General features: G+C 36.2%; 1 protein-coding gene across 49 annotated transcripts in view; it reads right to left on the bottom strand.

Moving 5' to 3' along the window:
• The window catches only part of RIMS2 (regulating synaptic membrane exocytosis 2), a 743118-nt gene that overhangs the window by 270436 nt on the left and 451166 nt on the right, over nt 1-21516 (bottom strand). For all 49 annotated transcript variants that reach the window (XM_034966469.3, XM_055116819.2, XM_055116823.2 and 46 more), the window contains one exon: nt 8589-8745. In XM_034966469.3, coding sequence (XP_034822360.2) covers nt 8589-8745 — 157 coding nt within the window. The remainder of the gene's footprint in view (nt 1-8588; nt 8746-21516) is intronic.

The following is a 21516-nucleotide window of genomic DNA, read 5'->3' as shown; positions in this document are numbered from 1 at the left end:
CGCCTTGGCCTCCCAAAGTGCTGGGATTACAGGCGCGAGCCACTGTGCCCTTTTGTCTACTTTTGCTTTGTTTGCCTGTGTGTGGGGTATTACTCAAGAAATTGTTGCCAAGATGAATGTCTCAGGGGGTTTCTTGAATGTTTTCTTGTAATAGTTTCATAGATTTAGGTATTAGATTTAGGTCTTTAATCCGTTTTAATTTGATTTTTGTATATGGCAAGAGATAGGGGTCAAGTTTCATTATTATTCATATAGATATCCAGTATTCCCAGCACGATTTATTGAAGAGACTTTCCTTTCTCCAATGTATACTCTTGGCACCTTTGTCAAAAATGAGTTCACTGTAGGTGTATGGATTTGTTTCTGGGTTCTCTATTGTGTTCCATTGGTCTACATGTCTGTTTTTATGGCAGTACCATGCTTTTTCAGTTACTATAGTGCTGTAGTATAATTTGAAGAAAGACAATGTGATTCCTTCAGTTTTGTTCTTTTTGCTCAGAATAGCTTTGGCTATTCTGTGTCTTTTGTGGCTCCACATGAATTTTAGAATTATTTCTTCAATTTCTGTGAAGAATGTCATTGGTATTCTGATAGGGATTGCATTGAATCTGTAGAATTCTTTGGGTAGTATAGAAAGTTTAACATCATTGATTATACCAATCCATGAACATGGAATATCTTTCTATTTTTGTGTGTGCCATCTTCAATTTCTTGCACCAATGTTTTATAGTTTTCATTGTAGAGATCTTTCATTTCTTTGGTTAAGTCAATTTCTAGGTATTTAATTTTATTTGTGATTGTTATAAATGGAATTACTTTCTTGATTTCTTTTTCAGATTGTTCACTGTTGCCATATAGAAATGCTACTGATTTTTTATGTTGATCATGTATCCTGAAACTTTACTGAATTTATCAGTTCTAATAGTTTTTGGTGGAGCCTTTAGGTTTTTCCAAATATAAGATCATGTCATCTGCAAGCAAGGATAACTTGACTTCTAACTTTCCAATTTAGATGCCCTTTATTGATTTCTCTTGGCTGATTGCACTAGCTAGGACTTCCAGTACTATGCTGAATAAGAGTGGTGAAACTGGGCATCCTTGCCATGTTCCAGATCTTAGAAGAAAGGCTTTCAGTTTTTCTGCATTCAGTATGATACTAGCTGTGAGTCTGTTGTATATGGCTTTCATCATGTTGAGGTATGTTCCTTGCATCCCCAGTTTTTTGAGGGTTTTTATCTTGAAGGGATATTGAATTTTATCAAATGCTTTTTCAGAAACAATTAAAATAAACATATGGTTTTAGTACTTCATTCTGATGATATGATATATCACATTAATTGGTTTGTATATGTTGAATCATCCTTGCATCCCAGGGATAAATTTTACTTGGTCTTGATGAAAGACCTTTTTAATGTATTGTTGAATTTGGTTTGCTAGTATTTTTTTTTTGAGGATTTCTGCATCAATATTCATTAGAGATATTGGTCTGTAGTTTTTTTTTATGTGTCTTTGTCTGCTTTTGGTATCAAAGTAATAACGGCCTTGTAGAACGAGTTTGGAAGTATTCTCTCCTTCTTTATTTTTTGAAATAGTTTGAGTAGAGTTGGTATTGGTTCTTCTTTAAATGTTTGTTAGAATTTAGCATTGAAGCCATTGGGTTCAGGCTTTTCTTTACTGGGAGACTGTTCATTATGGCTTTGATCTTGTTATTTGTTATTGATCTGTTAAGCTATTGGGTTTCTTTGTGGCCCAATCTAGTAAGTGTCTAGGAGTTTATGCATTTCCTCTATATTTTCCAATTTATTGGCATATAGTTGCTCACAGCAGCCACTAATTATCCTTTGAATTTCTGTGGTATCAATTGTAATGTGTCCTTATTCATCCCTGATTTTGTTTATTTGGGTCTTCTATCTTTTTTCCTCTGTTAGTCTGGCTGAAAGTTTGTCAACTTTGCTTATCTTTAAAAAAACAAACCTGTTTCATTGATCTTTTCTATTGTTTTCTATCTATCTTAAAGCCAATAACTCTTAGATTTGCTCTTTTGAGTCTATTTTTTAGATCTTGTAGGTGTGCTTCACTGTTTTTTATTTGTTTTTCTTTTGTTTGCTCTTTGCATTTTCAAATGGCCTCTTGAAGGTCACTAATTCTTCTGCTTGATCTATTCTGCTCTTAAGTGACATTGATGCGTTCTTTAGTATTTCAATTGCATTTTTCAACACTAGAATATCCACTTGATTATTTTTAATTATTTCAATCTCGTTGTTAAATTTATCAAAAAATTTGGAATTCCTTCTCTGTGTTATATAGAATTTCATTGAGTTCCCTCAGAATAGCAATTTTGAATTTTCTATCTGAAAGGTCACATCTGTTTCTCAAGTATTGGTCCCTGGTGCCTTATTTAGTTCATTTGGTGAAGTCTTGTTTTCCTGGATGATCCTAATGCTTATAGACGGTCTTTGGTGTCTTGGCATTGAAGAGTTAGGTATTTATTGCAGTCTTGGCTTGTTGTGCCCATCCTTCTTGGGAAGGTTTTCCAGGTATTCAAAGTGACTTGGCCCCAAGCCCAATAATGCTGTGTTTTTTGCAGACTCACAGAGGTACCACCTTGGTGGTCTTTGATAAGATCCAGAATAATTCTCTGGATCACCAGAGACTCTTATTCTTTTCCCTTACTTTCTCCCAGACAAATGGAGTCTCTTTCTCTCTCTCTGCCGAGCTGCCTGGAACTGGGGTTGTGGTGATGCAAGCACCCCTGTGGCTACCACCACTGGTTCTGCACAGGGTCAGACCTGAAGCCAGAACAGCATTGGGTCTTGCCCAAGGCCGACTGTAACCACTACTTGGCTACTATCACCGATGTTCACTCAAGGTCCTAGGACTCTACAATCAGTAGGTGGCAAAGCCAGCCAGGTTTGGGTCCTTCTCTTTGGGGTGGTAAGTTCCCCTAGGCCCTGATCAGATCCACAGATGCTATCTGGGAGCTAGGGATTGGAGTCAAACACCTTAGAAATTTGCCTGTTCTATTCTACTGTGGCTAAGGTGGCACTCAAACCACAATATAAAGTCCTTCCTGCTCTTCCCTCCCCTTTCCACAGGCAGAAGAGCCTCTCCCTGTGGGATCTACCACCACTGGACCACAAGGGGGTTCCGTCAGGCCACTGCAATGTTCACTGAAAGCCCAAGGTTTCTTCTGTCAGTTTGTGGTAAATGCTGCCAGGCCTGTGACTCACCCTTCAGGGCAATAGGCTCCCCTCTGGCCCAGGGCAGGTACTGAAATGCTGAGCTTATACTAAGCTTGTACTCAGGGACTCCATGAGCCTGCTTTTTGCTCTAACCCACTGTGGCTGAGCTGACATCTAAGGTGCAAGACAAAGTCACCTTAGTTTTCTCTCGTTTTTCTCAAACAGAAGCAGTCTTTCATCACAGCCACCACTGGTGGGAATGTGCTGAGTCACCCGTGAAGCCTGCGCATCTCAGAGCCCAATGCCCACAGCATAGTTCCTGGGTATCACTGCTGGTTATTCAGCGCCCAGGGGGTCTTTATTCAGCAGGTGATTAATCCTGCAGGACTGGGTCCTTCCCTTTAAGGCAGCAACTTCCTTTTAGCCCATGTTTGTCTAGAAATGTGCCAGAGCTAGGGCCTAGAATGGGGGCTTCTTGACTCTGCCTCGTTCTCTCTCCTACTGTGGCTGAGCTGGTATGCAAGATGCAAGACAAAGCCCTCTTTACTCTTTGCTCTCCTCCCCTTAAAGAGAAGGAAAGAGACACTTTAATTGCTGTGAGTTGCACTGCCTGGGGTTGGAGGAGGAGTGGTACTAGCACTCCTTTAGCCATGCCAGCTGGTATCTCCTTAGGTCATGTGCCATCCTAGTCCTCTGGCTCTGAGCCCAGCCTGGCACTAGGTGTTGCCTAGGAGTTGTAGTCCTTGTGTCCTTTCCAGTTTACCTAGGACTCCAGAGCACTTTGTCCCACTGTGGCATAGCTTGCTAAGAAACTTAAGTTCTGACTGATGGAATGGGTGATTCCTCTCTGGCTAAATCTGGTCCAAATGCTCCCTCCATATCCAGGCACTGGCTGAGCCCAGCAAAGCTTTGCCCTCTGCCATGACAGGGCAACACTGAGTTCAAGGTAAAGTTCCCCAGTCACTGCGCTCTTCCTCTCCCAAATGCACAGACTCTCCATGTTGAACAACTGTTGCTGGGGGTTAGGAGAAGGATGGCATTGGTGATTAAAGACTGTCTCTCCAACCCTCCTCAATGTCACTTCCAATCATATGAAGTTAAAACCAGGTACTGTGTTTGCTCACCTGATTTTTGGGTCTTGTGATAGTGTTTTTCAGTGTGCAGATAGCTGGTAAAATTTGGTATTCCAGTGAAGATATGAATGGTGCACGTATTCCCCATCTTGCTTTGTCCCCTCACAGGTATCTTTTTGACATACTGATTTCATATCCTTTGATACTCAGTAGTGGAACTGCTGAATCATATGGTAGTTCCATTTTAAGTTTTTGGAGATACCTCCATACTGTTTTCATTAAATAATGACTGTATTAGTTTACATTGCAACCAATAGTGTACCAGGGTTCCCTTTTCTCCACGTCCTTGCCATCTCATATTATTTTTTGCCTTTTGATAAGAGCCATTCTAACAGTTGTGAGGTAATATCCTATTTCATCATTTTGAAGCATCCCTATTTTTTGATGAATACCCTTTACGGTAAAAATTTCCTAAATACTGCTTTTGTCCCCCAAATGCTTGCATCATTTTCATTGTCATTCAATCCTAATATTTCCTAATATCTCAATTATTTCACTTATAATTGAAAGTTATTTCACAGTATTTTAGATAAGTTCCAGGAATTTAAAAACTATCTTTTTAAAATTGCTTTATAAGTTTATTGAATAATATTCAGAGACAATGTTTTATCTGGGATTTATTGAGGTTTACTTTTTAACAAGTTTTTGTTACCAGTTATTTTTTGTAAAGTTATGTTTTGTTAAAAATAATTTGTATTCTTTGCTTTAATGTTATGTAATTTTATACTGAGATACACAAAAAGATATATATACAAAATATAGCATATTTGAGTCGCACAATTTGACATTATTCAAATTTTCTAAGGCATTGCTAATTTTTTTGGGGGGGTCTGATTATTGATTTCTGTTAGGGATATGTTAAAATCTCCAACTACAATTGTTTATTTCTTTCTTTCTATAACCCTGTCAGTTGTTGCTTCCTATCTTTAGAAGCTCTTTATACATTAAGGAACAAATTTGTCCATGATCATTATACCCAGGTATTTTTATTAGTTTTTATAATGCCTTAGGGCAAATTTGAAAAAGTACTGCTTCTTTACAGAAATGGCCTTATGAGCATACAATTGAGCAAAATTCTAGCTGCAGTTTGACCCTTTCTTGGCCCTTGGTCCAGTCTTTGTGCAAAGTACAAACTGTCTAATTCAAAGTGGTAGTAGTGGTTACATATTTTAAATTTAGTAATTTTTTCTAGAACATATATTTCTTTGTCCTTTATGACACTTTTGACATTGCATTCATTTTTTTTTCCTCTGATTGAACTTGGGATCTTATTTTCATTTTAGTTGTTCTCTGTGTTCTTTTAAGGACATTGCTTATGAGTGATATATTAGTGGATCTTATTTTAGGAATGATAAGTTACTTGTATTTTAAAAATGTTACTTCTCTCTATAATCAATGATGCCTTTTTTAAGCTACCATTTTTGCCCTAGATTGTCTAGTTACACACTTCTGTTTTATCATGGAATAAACATTTTATGTTTGAGCCCCTGTTATGATGGGCTATCATATGAAAGAGAATCTGATCTAAAATGTATTCCTATCTTCTATTGGACTGTTTAAATGTTCTTTCCCTGATAAAAGTAAAGTGTGGTATAATATGAAATACATTTGGTCTTTGTCTTGAGTTCCTAAAACCATCGGAATTTCTTAAGTGATAGAATGTCTTTTGTTACTGATAACCTCTGATAACTTTTGAGTTTATGCTAATGATTACTAAGGGTGGGTCCCCTGGGTATCCTCATGATAGGACCAGTCTACAGAGCTACAGAGGGACCAAGTGATTACAGGGCTGGAACTTTCAGCCCCACCTACTGACCTACAGAAAGAGGGTTGAGGGCTGGAGATTAAACTCCATAGAAACTTTTGAACAAGATTTGATGAGCTTCCAGGTTGCCCAAATCTCATCCTATGCATTTCTTCGTCAGCATTTTAAAAAATATCTTTTATAATAAACTGGTAAACATGATTAAAGTGTTTAACTGAGTTCTGTGAGCTGTCCAAGCAAACTATCAAACTAAGGAGAGGGGCTATGGAAACTCCAATTTATAACTGGATAGGTCACAATCTGGGACTTGCAATTGGCATTTGAAATAGGGGACAGCCTTGTGGGACTGAGCCTTTAACCCTTTAACATGTGAAATCTGATACAATTTCCAGATTACAGTGTCAGAATTGAACTGAATTACAGGATACTCAGGTGCTTTCTGCTGGCAAGTTGCTTGGTGTGGGAAAAAATCCCCACAAATCTGTTCACAGAGGTGTTCTGTGTTGAGTAGAATGTACAAAGAACAAAAACATTTTGGTTTTTCCTCTTACATAGGTATTCTTTTATTTTCCTAGAGGAGGGAAGGGTTCAATTTATTAAAGTTACAAATTTAAAACTAGTTCTCAAACTTTAAATTTCAGATTACACGTTATTCTATTGATAAGTGTATCACATTTAAGTACTTTTAAAAAATGTTTAATAATTTTGGTCCCATTTATAAACTTTGTTAATTCAACATCTTCAAACACTTTAAACCATGTTTGTCAACTTAATATGTCAGATATTGTTTAATTTCTGCAATTGTCTAAGTTACATAAATCTTATTTTAGTGTCTTATATCCTTCAAACATAATAAATCTAAAGCTGTCTTAGACATTCCAATATTCTGTGTAAAATTAAGACTCAATTAAAATTCTAAGTCAAATAATCATTTATTTAAAATAGGATGTATAAGTGTGTCATTCTAACTGGTCAAAATTTCTTAAACATTCCAAGTATGTACAATGTAAATTATGCACATATTTCTTGTTAGCTTCAACTATTATTTCCGTGATTCTTATTCCATTAAGCTTGTCTGTACTTAACCAGGTTGATCAGAGATTTCCAGTAAGCTTAAGACCTGTAGCTGCAGATTTTCTGAGCCATTCTTACCACTGCACACGCTTTTAAAAATTATTATTCTCGCCTGTAATCCCAGCACTTTGGGAGGCCAAGGCGGGCGGATCACCAGGTCAGGAGATCAAGACCATCCTGGCCAACATGGTGAAACCCCGTCTCTACTGAAATACAAAAAATTAGCCAGGCATGGTGGTGTGTGCTTGTAATCCCAGCTACTTGGGAGGCTGAGGCAGGGGAATCGCTTGAACCCAGGAGGCGGAGGTTGCAGTGAGCCAAGATCGCACCACTGCACTCCAGCCTGGTGACAGAGCAGGACTCTGTCTCAAAAAAAAAAAAAAAAAGAAAAGAAAAAGAAAAAGAAAAAGAAAAAAATTATTATTCTGATATTTGTTACTAATTTTAAATATCAGTCAGATTTTCATTTTTTCCTATATATTAAATTACCGATTATCTATATCATTCATGAGTATAATTAGTTGGTTCTACCTAGATATACTCCTATCAATATGTGATTGAAAACTGGTTCTTCTGAATTATTTTGAACTCTTACAATAAAATAACATATAGGTTGTCTAAAATTACAAAATAAGTCATGTTTCATTTTACTCTCGTTACATAGGTTATTGTATAGCATCTTGTTTTTCCTTGAATAGCATTTTGTTTTTCCTTAAATAAACAAAACCATCTTGTTTTTCCTTAAATTCTTTTTCCACAAGAATCTCTTATCTTTAGAGATTATTACCGATATGTGATAAATAGGTCTGTAATGCCATTTTGATGGTTAACATTATGTGTCAACTTGAATGGAATGAAGGATGCCTAGGCTGGTAAAGTATTGTTTCTAGATGTGTCTGTAAGGTGTTGCCAGAGGAGACTGACATTTGAATATGTGGACTAGGAGAGGAAGACTCACCCAATCCACCATCCAGTCGGCTGCCAATGCAGCTGGAACAAAGCGGGTGAAGAAGGTGGGATAACCTTGCTTGCTAAGTTTTCTGGCTTCTTTCTTTTTCCCGTGCTGGATGATTCCTTTCACTCTTCCTGCTCTTGGGCATCCAACACTAGGTTCTTTGGCCTTTGGACTCTGGAACTTGCACCAGTGGCTTGCTGGTGGCTCTCAGGCCTTTGACCACAGACTGAAGCCTGTCCTGTCAGCTTCCCTGGTTTTAAGCCTTTCAAAATGGACTCACACTTGGACTAAGCCACTACTGGCTTCTCCCTTCCCCAGCTTGCAGAAGTTCTATGGTGGGACTTTGTCTTATAATCATATGAGCCAATTCTCCCTAATAAACTCCCTTTCGTATATACATATATCCTATTAGTTTTGTCCCTCTGGAGAACACTGACTAATACAGCCACCCTACAAGTCAAATAAGTAGTCTATCTTACCTTTGTGGAGGAGGGACACTGGGTGACCATGATCTAGTCCTTCCTATAACATCTACTCGATGAGGAGACCCTGATGGTGAACAGTGGTTTGATGACATTACTTGTTCTGGCACTGATAATGTTGAGCTTTGAAGATCTCGACCATCATGTCGATAATCTAAAGGTAGAAAATTAATAAATATTATAGTTATGTATATACAAAGTCCTTTGCGTCTCTTCTACTTTACTCAAAAACAAAATGTTGGTGAAATTTAAAGACTTCTAATATATTAAATATAAAGTATAGTGAATAAACCATGATATTAAGACAAAATATTTTATGAATACAGAAATTAAAAAGGAATGACAGATATTCAAATATTTAGACAGTTACTATATCCAAGGCATTGTGCTGCGTAAAGCTTTTATATAAACTTAGAGTAAAATTTTACATACAGTTAATTATCTCCAATAGAAGACTCAAATTTATTCTAAAAATATTTTCATCTCTTCAATGACCTAGAAAAGCTTCAAATAATTCTTAACAATTATTTAAAATTATTAAGCTCATAAAAACTCCTAAACATTAACATCATTTTTTTTTAAGTGATAAAAAGTTTTAGAAAACACGCTGAATAACATTTGTAGTAGATGTGTAAATGGCTTTTGCTTTTTTTTAAAAATGAGATGGGGGTCTCACTATGTTGCTTAGACTAGCCTCAAATGACCCTCCCACCTCAGTCTCCCAAGTAGCTGGGACTACAGGCCCGTGCCACTGCACCTGTCTATCATTTTTCTTACAGTATATGACAGGGCTGAGATACAGTAGAATTCTGAGAATAAAAATATGACAAATCAGAAGAGAGTAACAGCCCAGTGATCTGACACATTTATACAAAGTATATTAGAAGAGATACTATCTAAAAGAGTAGCAGAAAGCAACTGGTATGTGGAGAGATGGAAGGAAAGTAGAAGGACTTCTAAGTTGGTAGGAAAACAACAGTTCAATGTGGGGAAATGAGCAGGAAAAGTACGTTTGACTCAAGTTGTAGATATCTAAAACATCATAAGGTTGGAAATGGAAAGAGCCTGAAAATTTCTGAGCAGGAAGTAATATTATCACCACCACCACCATTATCTTCATCATACTCTTTGTGGCTATTAGTAATTGACCTTTTACTATGTGCTAGGAACTCTGCTATGCACTTTAAAAAAGTGTTCCATTACAACATTTGTTTCAGAAATAACTCAGAAAAACAACTGTTCATATGTAATATTTCCTATCATGATAATACTTTACAATATTATCTCACATTAGATTCCCTAGAAACAAGGATTCACCTGCACATGAATAAGTGAAGTAGTGCCCTCAGGAAAAAGGAGAAGAGCAGAATAGGGCAAGAAAAAAGGGAAGAAACTAAGCAATGATGTATTCTCAGTCTGATCCAACTGTATGCTCTGAAACATGAACAATTGCCCAGGGTTGGTCTGACTTTGAGGTAAGAGGCCTGGATTTTTGTACTCCTGTGTTAGCCATTCACTGGCTAAAGACTGCCAGTGGAGAGTCAGCAAGGTGTTTAACCTCATGGATGAGGTGGTTTCCATTTGACCAGGCAATTCTCCAGAGAGAGAGGGACAGCTGTGAGTTGTTAACAACCAACACTCCCCATAACTGAGGATGAGTAAACCAGCTGGTAAAGAGGATATGGGTGGAACATCAACAGTGTCCACTACAACTTCCAAATAATTGCAGTTGAATGTAAAGTTCACTAACACAGCGGGATGCAGCAAACCAGAGAAATACAGAACTGCACACAATGCTCATTCATCCCAAGAATCTCATGTTCCTCCTCTTGGCTCTTTGGTCACAAACTCTGTCTTAGATATATGTACTTGGTGGGTCTTTACTGATGTTTGTGGATAGTCCCCTTGAGTTCATAACTTTGCAGACTTATCCTTCTTTCCATCTAGATATACTCCTTTCATCTAGATATCTTCATTTTATTTTAGACTCCTATTATATAGTAAATATTTTTATTGCATAAAATTTAACATGACTTTTTAATTGTGTTATTTTATTTTTTACTCTTCAGTTTTCAAAGCTGCATGGGTTTTGAATGGTCTTTCCTAACCTTTCTTTCCCAGAAGCCCTGCTGTTTTTAGTCCATGATTATGCACAGCACAAGGTTTCCTCAGGAACACATATATTATGTAATAGAAAACAACTCTGCCAAGATATTACCTCCATTTCCATTTGAGAAAACAGAGGTAAAAAAAATCTAAATTAAGTGTCAATACCACAGTTGAGACTTAAAAGAAGATATTTCTGACTCCAGTGCTCTCACTGTGTCCCAATAGTACATTCTGCTCTGATGATGGAAGTAATACTTTAGGAAGATGAAGCTGATAGCAGTATACAATTCATACTGAAGGATAGAGAGATTGCAGCAAGAAGATTAATTGTTCTTATAAAACTTAGAACAGTATTGTCCAATAGAACTCTAAAATGATGGAACGTTCTTCTATCAGTGCTGTCCAATTTGGTAGCCACTAGACACACATGACTACTGAGCATTTGAAATCTGGATGGTATTAATGAGAATCTAAATTTTAAACATGTTTATTTTAAATTCATTTAAATAACCACATACAGCTAGTGGCTATATATACTATACATTTAGTAAAATAGAACAAGAAAAAGGAAAATCAAAATGCCAGAAGAGGAGGGCATTTTGCAATTTTATATAGGGTGGTTAGACTAGGTAACACAAATTGAGAAGGTGACATTTCAGAAAGAATTGAATGAGATGGTTTTCCAAGCTGATAAACACAGAGAGAAGGGTTCTAAGACAAGTGAAAAGGCCCCAAGGTAGCAGTGCGTCTCACATGTTCACAGAACAGCAAGGAGGATAGGGTGCTTGGAGTGGAGCAAGTGATGAAGAACAGCTATTGGAGACATTTGGAGGGAAGGGGGAAGATTATGTAGACGCTTGTAAATTATTGCAAACATTGTGGCATTTAATCTGAGTGATTTTAACCCATTCGCGGGTTTTAAGCAGAAATTGTGCATGATTTAACTTTTGCTTAAGGCTAGACAAGGTAGTAAGTCATATAGGCAATAACAGCAGCTTTAACTAGGATAATAACAGAGATTATAGAAGTGGATATATTTTGAAGGAATAGCAATAAAGACAATTTTGTGAAAGATTTGAGGGATATGAGAGAAAGAGAAGAGACAAGAACAAATCTAAAATTCTGACTTAAGTAAAATAATGAAGTTATCAAATGACATGGTTTGGTGGAAAAGATCAAAAGTTTAGTTTTGGACATGTTAAGCTGGAGATACCTACTACATTTCCAAGTGAAGATGTCAGGTGGGCAGTAAACTATAAGAATTTAAAGAAAAAATAAGTAGAATTGACTGGAGATATACATTTGGGAGTTTTAGCATATAGATAACTATTTAAAGCCATGGGACTTTAAACATGGGACTTGAGATCACTAGGAGAAGGAGTAAGATAGAGAAAAGATCCAAGAATAGAGTTCAGGCCATGCCAACATGAATCAGTAACATTTTGTGACTAGATGAAAAAGCAAAAAAGAGCAAAAATTAATGCACCTTAACTTTTTAAGTTAGCCTATTAGGAAGTCAGAGTATACTATTGGCCAGCTGTGGTGGCTCATACCTCTAATCCCAGCACTTTGGGAGGCCAAGGTGGGAAGATCACTTGAGGTCAGGAGTTCAAGACCAGACTGGCCAAATGGTGAAACCCCATCTCTACTAAAAATACAAAAATTAGCTGGGAATGGTGGCATGTGCCTGTAATGCCAGCTACTCAGGAGGCTGAGGCAGACGCCTTGCTTGAACCCGGGAGGTGGAGGTTGCAGTGAGCTGAGATCACACCACTACACTCCAGCCAGGATGACAGAGCAAGACTCTGTCTCAAAAAGAAAAAAAAAAAAAAAAACTATGCTACTAAGATAAGAGTAAGAAAAGTTTATTGAGGTTGACTAGCTTGGAGAAGGGGAAATGAGGGTAGTTTCAGTTGCGTAGGTCAAATATTAAATACGTGGAAAAGAATCTTGAGAAAGATGTTAGGACTGTTGCTAAACATTTGAAAGTCATTTATAAAGAGATCATCATTGTAACCCAAGGAAAGATTACATATATAGATAGAAAAGAAGTCTGATTATTGAGTTTAAGAGACACCACTGAGAAAAGGAGAAGTTAATTCAAGAACTCAAATTATGCAGTCACATGGAGATTAAAAATAAACAAACATCTCTCCAAAATTAAGACATAATTAAACCCTCAACATTTTCAATGAGAAATAAATTATTTACATTTGTGTGTATTGTTTCAGGTCACAGTAGAAAATAATTCTAAAATTGTACATGACTAGGTTTGATATTTTATCTATATATAGTCTATTTATTCAAGTTGTGAAGTGCATCAATAGGTTAAAAGGAATGGTTTATAACCATTCCCATTCCTGTTGCTCAGTATACTATGGGGGGGAAAACTCCATGCCTAGAATTGCTTACTTGAGAAAAATTTCCATACCAAAGTTTCAACTTACTTTAAAGAACATTAACAATGCAAATATCAAAGTTACCTCTGACTTAAAGACTTGGTATCAGAATAAGCCAAATAAAGAGCACACGGAGGAACTTCTAGTTTCTGTTTCTGTTTGTAAGGAGCTTGTAATGTTTTCACTGTCCTAACAACAAATAAAAAGCTGAAGAGACTGAAAAAGCGACAAATTATCTTGGATCTGTAAAAGAGGGATGACACAGGGCAAACAACTGCCCCCAAGATTGAAGAGACAGGCAAAAACAGGGAGTCACAGCTTATGGAGAAGATACTTACGAGGGGAAAGCAGTGTGGGAACCAGTGCCAGAGTAGGAAAACTTGACCTTCAAATGACAAATTGCTAGAGGATCAGTTAAGAACAAGTCTGAGAGTTATAAACTCCACAGGAACCCAGTCATTGAGGTCTCTTACAATATTGTGAGACTCACCTCCAGGAGCTCCACCAGGTTCCCACAGTAAATACTGAAGAAAAATCTCCTCATGCTTCCAAGAGGGAGAGGGAAACGAACCATTTTGAAATACTCCAGAATGCTCTACTTTTCTTAACAAGACTTTCCCTCAGGGGAAACTAATTAACCAAAGCCTAACCAATCTGGGAGAAGGGAAATACCCAAATCTAGTCCACTCTAGCTTTCCACACAGGAGAAAGAAAACAATTCCAGCCCACTCTAACCATCTTGTTCCACCTAAGGGAGGAGGGAAAAAATGAGAACCACTTGAAATTTTCACAATCCAGAGGCTCACTAAGACTGAGACCTAATCATAGGAATATAGAATGTTTCCCTTCCCTGACCTTACCAGCACATTACTAAAGGCCTATTTACAGCAATTTCTTTTAACCAGCACATCATATCTGCCTATCAATAAAAAAATTATCAAGAAAAAACAACTACAGGCTGGGGATAGTGGCTCACACCTGTAATCTCAGCATTTTGGGAGGCCAAGGCAGGTGGATTACTTGAGGTCAGGAGTTGAAGACCTGTCTGGGAAACATGGAGAAAACCTGTCTCTACTAAAAAATACAAAAATAAACTGGACATGATGGTGCACACCCATAGTCCCAGCTAGTAAGGAGGCTGAAGCTGGGGGACTCACTTGAGCCCAGTAGGCAGAGGTTGCAGTGAGTTGGGATCGTGCCACTGCCCTCCATCCTGGGCGACTGAGTGAGTCCCTGTCTAAAAAAAAAGAAAGAAAAAAATTACATACCAAAAGGCAAAAAACACAATTTGGATAAAAAGAACAAGTGTCAGAATCAGATATAGCAGGAATGCTGGATTTATAAGACTGAGAATTTAAAACCACTATGATTAATATACGAAGGGCTCTAATAAATAAAGTGTACAGCCTGCAGGAATAGATGAGCAATGTAAGCAGAAAGAAATTCTAAGAAAGAGCTAAAAAGAAATGCCAGAGACAAAAGAAATACCTGTAATAGAAATGAAGAATGCCTTTGATGGGCTTATTAGTAGACTGAACACGGTTGAGAAAAGAATCTCTGAACTTCAGGATATGTCAATAAAAACTTCACAAACTGAAAAGCAAAGAGAACAAGGACTGAAAAAATAACAGAAAAGAACATCCAAGAATTGTGGGACAACTACACAAGGTATAACATATTTGTAATGAGAATACCAGAAAGAGAAGAAAAAGAGAAAGAAACAGAAGAAAGATTTGAAAGAATAATGATTGAAAATTTCCCCAAATTAATGGAAGGAACCAAGCCACAGACCACAGATCTAGGGAGCTCAGAGAATACCAAGTAGGACAAATGCAAAATAATAACAACAAACAGAAAAAAGAAAAACCCTTGAAAGAAGACAAAGAAAAAGAAAAAAACACTCCTCCTCTATAGAACAAAGATAAGAATTACATATGAGTTCTCTAGAGAAGCCATGCAAGTAAGAAGAGAGTGGAGTGAAATATTTGAAGGCTTGGAAGAAAAAAACCACCAACCTAGAATCCTATGACCTGTGAAATTATCCTTCAAAAGTGAAGGAGAAAGAAAGACTTTCACAGACAAACAAAAATTTGGATTTTGTTGCCAGTAGAACAATATTACAAGAAATATTAAAGTAAATTTTTTTTAGAAAGAATGAAAAAGATATAGGTCAGAATTTCAAAGCTACATATAGAAAGAAAGAGCATTGAAAAAGGAATAAATGAAGGTAAAATCAAAAGCTTGTATTTTTCTTATTCTTAATTTATCTAACAGATAAGAATTAATTCAAAGTAATAATAGCAACAATGTATTCAATTATGTATGCTTAAATTTAACTCAAATGAATGACAGCAATGATACAAGAAGTGGGAGGAAGAAATTGGGATTTTCTAAGTATATGATATAACATTACCTATGAAGTATTACTTGAAAGCAGACTTGCATGAATTGCAAATGTATACTACAAACTCTAGACTACCTACCCAAAAAAAAAGGTAAGAAAAAGAAGTATAACTGATATGCCAAGGAAGGAAAGACATATGAAATGAAGGAAGGAAGGAATCATATGAAATGTTCAATTAAAAAAAAAACACTGAAAAAGAATAGAAGACAAAAATAAACAATGAATAAGGGTAACAAAAACAGTAGATATTAATCCCACTATATCAATAATCACTTTAAATGTCACTCATTTACATGCACTAACTAAAAGAGACTGTCAGAGTCGATTAAAAAAAAGAGGCTCAACTGTATAAGAAACCCATTTTAAATGGAAACAATCATACAAATTAAATGGATGGAAAAAAATGTACTATGGTAACACTAATCAAAAGAAGTTAGGAGTAGGCCGGGCATGATGGCTCACCATGCCTGTAATCCCAGCACTTTGGGAGGCTAAGGCGGGCAGATCACCTAAGGTCAGGAGTTTGAGACCAGCCTGGCCAACATGGTGAAACCTCGTCTCTACTAAAAATACAAAAATTAGCCAGATGTGGTGGCACGTGCCTGTAGTCTCAGCTACTCAGGAGGCTGAGGTGAGAGAATTGCTTGAACCCAGGAGGTGGAGTCTGCAGTGAGCTGAGATTGTGCCACTGCATTGCAGCCTGGGGCCTAGGTGACAGAGCCAGACTCTGTCTCAAAAAAAAAAAAAAAAAAAAAAGCAGGAGTAGGTACACTAATTTTAGACAAAGCTGACACCACAGCAAAAAAAAGTTATTAGGGATAAAGAAGGACATTCTATAAAGAAAAAGGAGCCAATTCTTCAAGAAGAGATAACAATTCTTAATGTGTATGCATCTAACAAGAGAGTATCAAAATATGTCAGGCAAAAACTAATAGAAGTGCATAGAGAAATAGATGAATCCACCATTATAGTTGGAGATTACCGTACCACTCTATCAGAAATGAACAGATCTGCTTGAGCCTGAGATGCAGAGGTTGCAGTGAGCCAAGATTGCACCACTGCATTCCAGCCTGGGTGACAGAGCCAGACCCTGTCTCAAAAAACAAAACAAACAGGCTGGGCATGGTGGTTCATGCCTGTAATCCCAGCATTGTGGGAGGCCGAGGCTGGTGGATTACGTGGGGTCAGGAGTTTGAGACCAGCCTGACCAACATGGAGAAATCCTGTCTCTACTAAAAATACAAAAAAAATTAGCCAGATGTAGTGGCACATGCCTGTAATCCCAGCTACTCAGGAGGCTGAGGCAGAAGAATCACTTGAACCTTGAACCTGGGAGGTGGAGGTTGCAGTGAGCCAAGATCGCACTGTTGCACTCCAGCCTGGGCAACAAGAGTGAAACTCTATCTCAAAAAACAAACAAACAAACAAAAAAAAAACAGCAACAACAAGAACAGATCAAGCAGGCAGAAAATCAGTAAGAAGATAAGTGAACTCAAAAACACCATCAACTGGATATAATCAACATTTATGGACTACTTCATCATCAAAAATTAGCAGCATATACATTCTTTTCAAGTTCACCTGGAACCATTCACTAAAATAGAGCATATTCTGGGCCATAAAACACACCTTAGCAAATTTTTTAAAACATACAATGCTGCTCTGAGTCCGCAATGAAAATAAATTAGAAAGCAGTAACAGAAAGATAACTGCAAAATCCCAATAATATATTTCTAAATAACACATGGGTCAAGAAAAAAATCTCAAGAGAAATTTAAAAATATCTTTAAATAAATAAAAATGAAAACAACAAAATTTGTGGGATGCAGTGAAAGCAGTACTTAGAAGAAAATTTATAGTACTGAATGTATATGTATATTAGAAAAAAAGCAATACCTAAAATCAGTCATCTAAATTTCTACCTCAGGAATCTAGAAAAAGAAGAGCAAATTAAATGCAAAGTAAGCAATTACAAAATAAATAGTAGAATTAGAGTCAGTAAAATTGAAAACAGAAAATCAATAGAGAAAATCAACAAAATCAGAATCTGGTTCTTTAAAAAGATTAATAGAATAAATTAGCCTCTAGACAGGCTAATTAAGAGAAACAGGGTATAAAAATTACTAATATCAGAAATGAAAAAAAGGACATCACTACAGATCCCATGGACATTAAAAGGATAATAAAGGACTATTATGAAAACTCTATGCCCACAAATTTGATAATGTAGATGAAACTGGACCAATTCCTTGAAAGACACAGTTATGTCAAATTCAAACAAAAACAGATAACCTGAACAGGCCTACATCTATTAAATAAATTGAATCAATAATTAATATCCTCCTAAAATGGAAAGCAACACAGTTTAGATGGATTCACTGGCAAATTCTACCAAACAAGAAAGAAATTATTCAATTTTTCTACAATCTCTTTCAGAGAACAGAATCAGAGAGACTACTCTCTAACTCATTTTATAAGGCCAGTATTACCTCAATATCAAAACCAGACAAAGACATTAAAAGAAAAGAATACATCTCTCATGAACATTACTGCAAAAATTATCAATGTAATGTTAGCACACTGAATCCAACAATGTATAAAAAGAATTATACACAATAAGTGGGATTAATCTTGGATACACAAAGCTGTTTCCACATTCAAAAATCAATTAATGTAATCCACCACATCAACAGGCTATAAAAAAAAATCACATGACTAAATCAATAGATGGAGAAAAGACAATTTGACAAAATCTAACATCCTGAATTTACTAAAAACTCCCAGTACACTAGGAATATGGGGGATCTTCCTCAAGTTGATGTAGAATATCTACCAAAAACCTACAGCTAACATCATATTTACCAGTTAAAAAAAGCTCAAAACTTTCCCACTGAGATCAGAAACAAGGTAAGGATGTCCACTCTCACCACTTGTATTCAACACTGTACTGGAAGTACTTAGATAATTCAATAAGGAAGAAAAGAAAATACATGCATACAGATTAGGGAGAAAGAGATAAAACTCTGTCTGTGATGCCATGATTGTCTATGTAAAAACCCAAAAGAATTGAAACAAAGAAACAAAAAGCTCCAGGAACTAATAAGTGAGTATAGAAATGTTGTAGGATATAAGGTTAATATTCCAAAGTCAATAACTTTCCCATATATCAACAATGAACAAGTGAAATTAAAAATGCAACACCATTTACATTAGCAATTCCCAACAATGAAATACTTAGGTATAATCTAACAAAATATGTATAAGATCTACATGAGAAAAACAACAAAACTCTGATGAATGAAATAAAAAAGAACTAAATAAATAGATATTCCATATAAAGGAATACTCAATATTGTCAAGATGTCCAATCTTCCCAACTTGACCTACAGATTCAAAGCAATCTCAATCAACTTCTCAGCATATCAATTTGTGGAGTCTGATAACCAGATTCCAGAGCTCATGTGGAGAAGACAGAAGATTCAACACAGTATTGAAGGAGAAGAATGAAGTTGGAGAATTGACCCTGACTTTTCAATACTTACTATGAAACTACAGTAATCAGGACACTGTGGTACTCTTTGGTCAACGAATAGACAAATAAATCAATAGAACATACAGACAGCCTAGAAATAAACTGATATACATATATTGAACTGATCTCTGGCAACATAAAGGCAAAGGCAATACAATGGAGCAATGATGGTCTTTTCAACAAATGGTGCTGGAACAATTGGATGTCCACATGCAAAATAGGGAACCTAGACACAGACATTACACTCTTCAAAAATTTAACTCAAAATGCATCAGATATGTAAATATAAAATGCAAAATAATAAAACTCCTAGAAGATAACATAGGAGAAAACATAGATAACCTTGGTATGGCGATAAATTTTTAGATATAACACCATAGGCATGATTGATGAAAGAAATGATTAATAACCTGAATTTCAATGAAATTAAAACTGCTCTGCAAAAGACAATGTCAAGACAATCCCTGCTTTAAGAAGCCACAGAAGAGAGAAAATGTGTGTAAAAGACACATTTTATAAAGGACTGTTGTCCAAAATATACAGAGAACTCTTAAAACTCAACAATAAGAAAACAAACAACCCAATTAAAAAAAAATGGGCCAAAGACCTGAACAGACACGTCACCAAAGAAATTAAACAGATGGCAAATAAGCATATGAAAAGATGTTCAACCTCATATGTCATCAGGGAAATGCAAATAAAAACAACAAGATACCACTATACACCTATTGGAATGGTCAGAACACTGACAACACCAAATGTTGGCAAGATGTGGAACAACAGGAACTCTCATTCAACAGGAACTCTCATTCATTGCTGGTGGGAATGCAAAATGGTACAGACGTTTTGGAACTTTCTTACAAAACTATACTCTTACCATACGATCCAGCAATTGTGCTGGTTGGCATTTGCGAAAAGGAGTTGAAAACATGTCCACACAAAAACCTGCACACAGATGTTTATAGCAGCTTTATTTATAATTGCCAAAACTCAGAAGCAACCAAGATGTCCTTCAGCAGATGAATCAATAAACAAACTGTGGTATATCCAGACAATGGAATATTATTCAGCACTAAAAATAAATGAGCTATCAAACCATGAAAAGACAAAGCATATTACTAAGTGAAAGATGCCTATCTAAAAGGCTACAAACTGTATGATTCCAACTATGTGAAATTCTGGAAAAGGCAAAACTATGGAGACAGTAAGAAGATCAATAATTGCCAGGGGTTAGGAGAAAGGGAAAGATGAATTTTTAAGGTAGTGGAAATATTCTGCATGATAATATAATGATGGATACATGTCATTATCAATTTGTCCAAATCCAATGAATGTTTGACACCAAGAGTGAGCCCCAATGTAAACTATGGACCATGGGTGATTATGATGTGTCAAAGTAGGTTCATCAGTTGTAACAAACATACCAGTTTGGTGGAGGAGGTTGATAATGGGAGAGGCTATGAATGTGTTGGGGTAGGAAGACATACGGGAAATCTGTATACCTTCCTCTCAATTTTGCTATAAACCTAATGCTGCCCTAAAATTTAAAAAAAACATAGAAAATATTACTTCTGGCATAGTTAATATTCAAGACATCTGCCTTGCAAGCTTAGAAAAACTGAATAAGTTAGTCGAAACAGTTCCTACTTAAGAACAGGTTTGATAGTTCAGGTTTATTATGAATGATTGTAATTGATACTCTGAATTTGACTTTATTCAATGTGCAATTGGAAAGAAATCTCTGGATATAAGCAACAAACTATCAATAGATTTTGCTGGTTTGTTGACATACTATGTGTTTAAATATTATTAAGAGAGGTAGGGGTGTGCATTTTGTATATGTATACATTGCATTTCACATCTGAGTTGCTTTACCCAGAAAATATATTATTTATTTTATCTGGTGGTCCTTACATTATTTAATAAGCTATTGATTAAAAAATTTATTCTCTATTAAAACTAGTTTTAATATTGGAGTTGTAAAATGAAAAGGCTATAAAGAAGAAATGTAAGGAAAATATTTAACAGAACTAATATATATTTAAGTCTTGGTGATCATAAGTCTTATGTAAATGTAATTCCTACAGCGTTTACTAAAGTGATGGGTTATGAAAAAAAACTACATATACCATAATTTCAGAAACTACAATACCATCATCCTAATTTTTGAGTACTAAAGGTATTGTTAAAGTGTACTATATCCAAAATTTAGCTGGGTTTAGAAAAAATAAGGGATTAGTTAGTCCTAGTTAGTACACTCAATAGGTATCGTGCCCTAGTTAGTAACCCTAGTTAGTACACACACTAGGTAGTGTGCACCTGTAGTCCCAGCTACTGGGGAAGCTGAGGTGAGAGGGTCAAATGAGCCTGGGGAAGTTGAGGATGCAGTGAGCTGTGATTGCACTACTGCACTCCAGCCTGGGCAACAGAGTGAGACCCAGTCTCAAAAACCAATCAATCAATCAATCAATCAATCAATAA

Source organism: Pan paniscus, chromosome 7, assembly GCF_029289425.2.
Source record: "Pan paniscus chromosome 7, NHGRI_mPanPan1-v2.0_pri, whole genome shotgun sequence".
Classification (NCBI taxonomy): Eukaryota; Metazoa; Chordata; class Mammalia; order Primates; family Hominidae; genus Pan; species Pan paniscus.
This window is presented reverse-complemented; position numbering and strand designations above follow the sequence as displayed.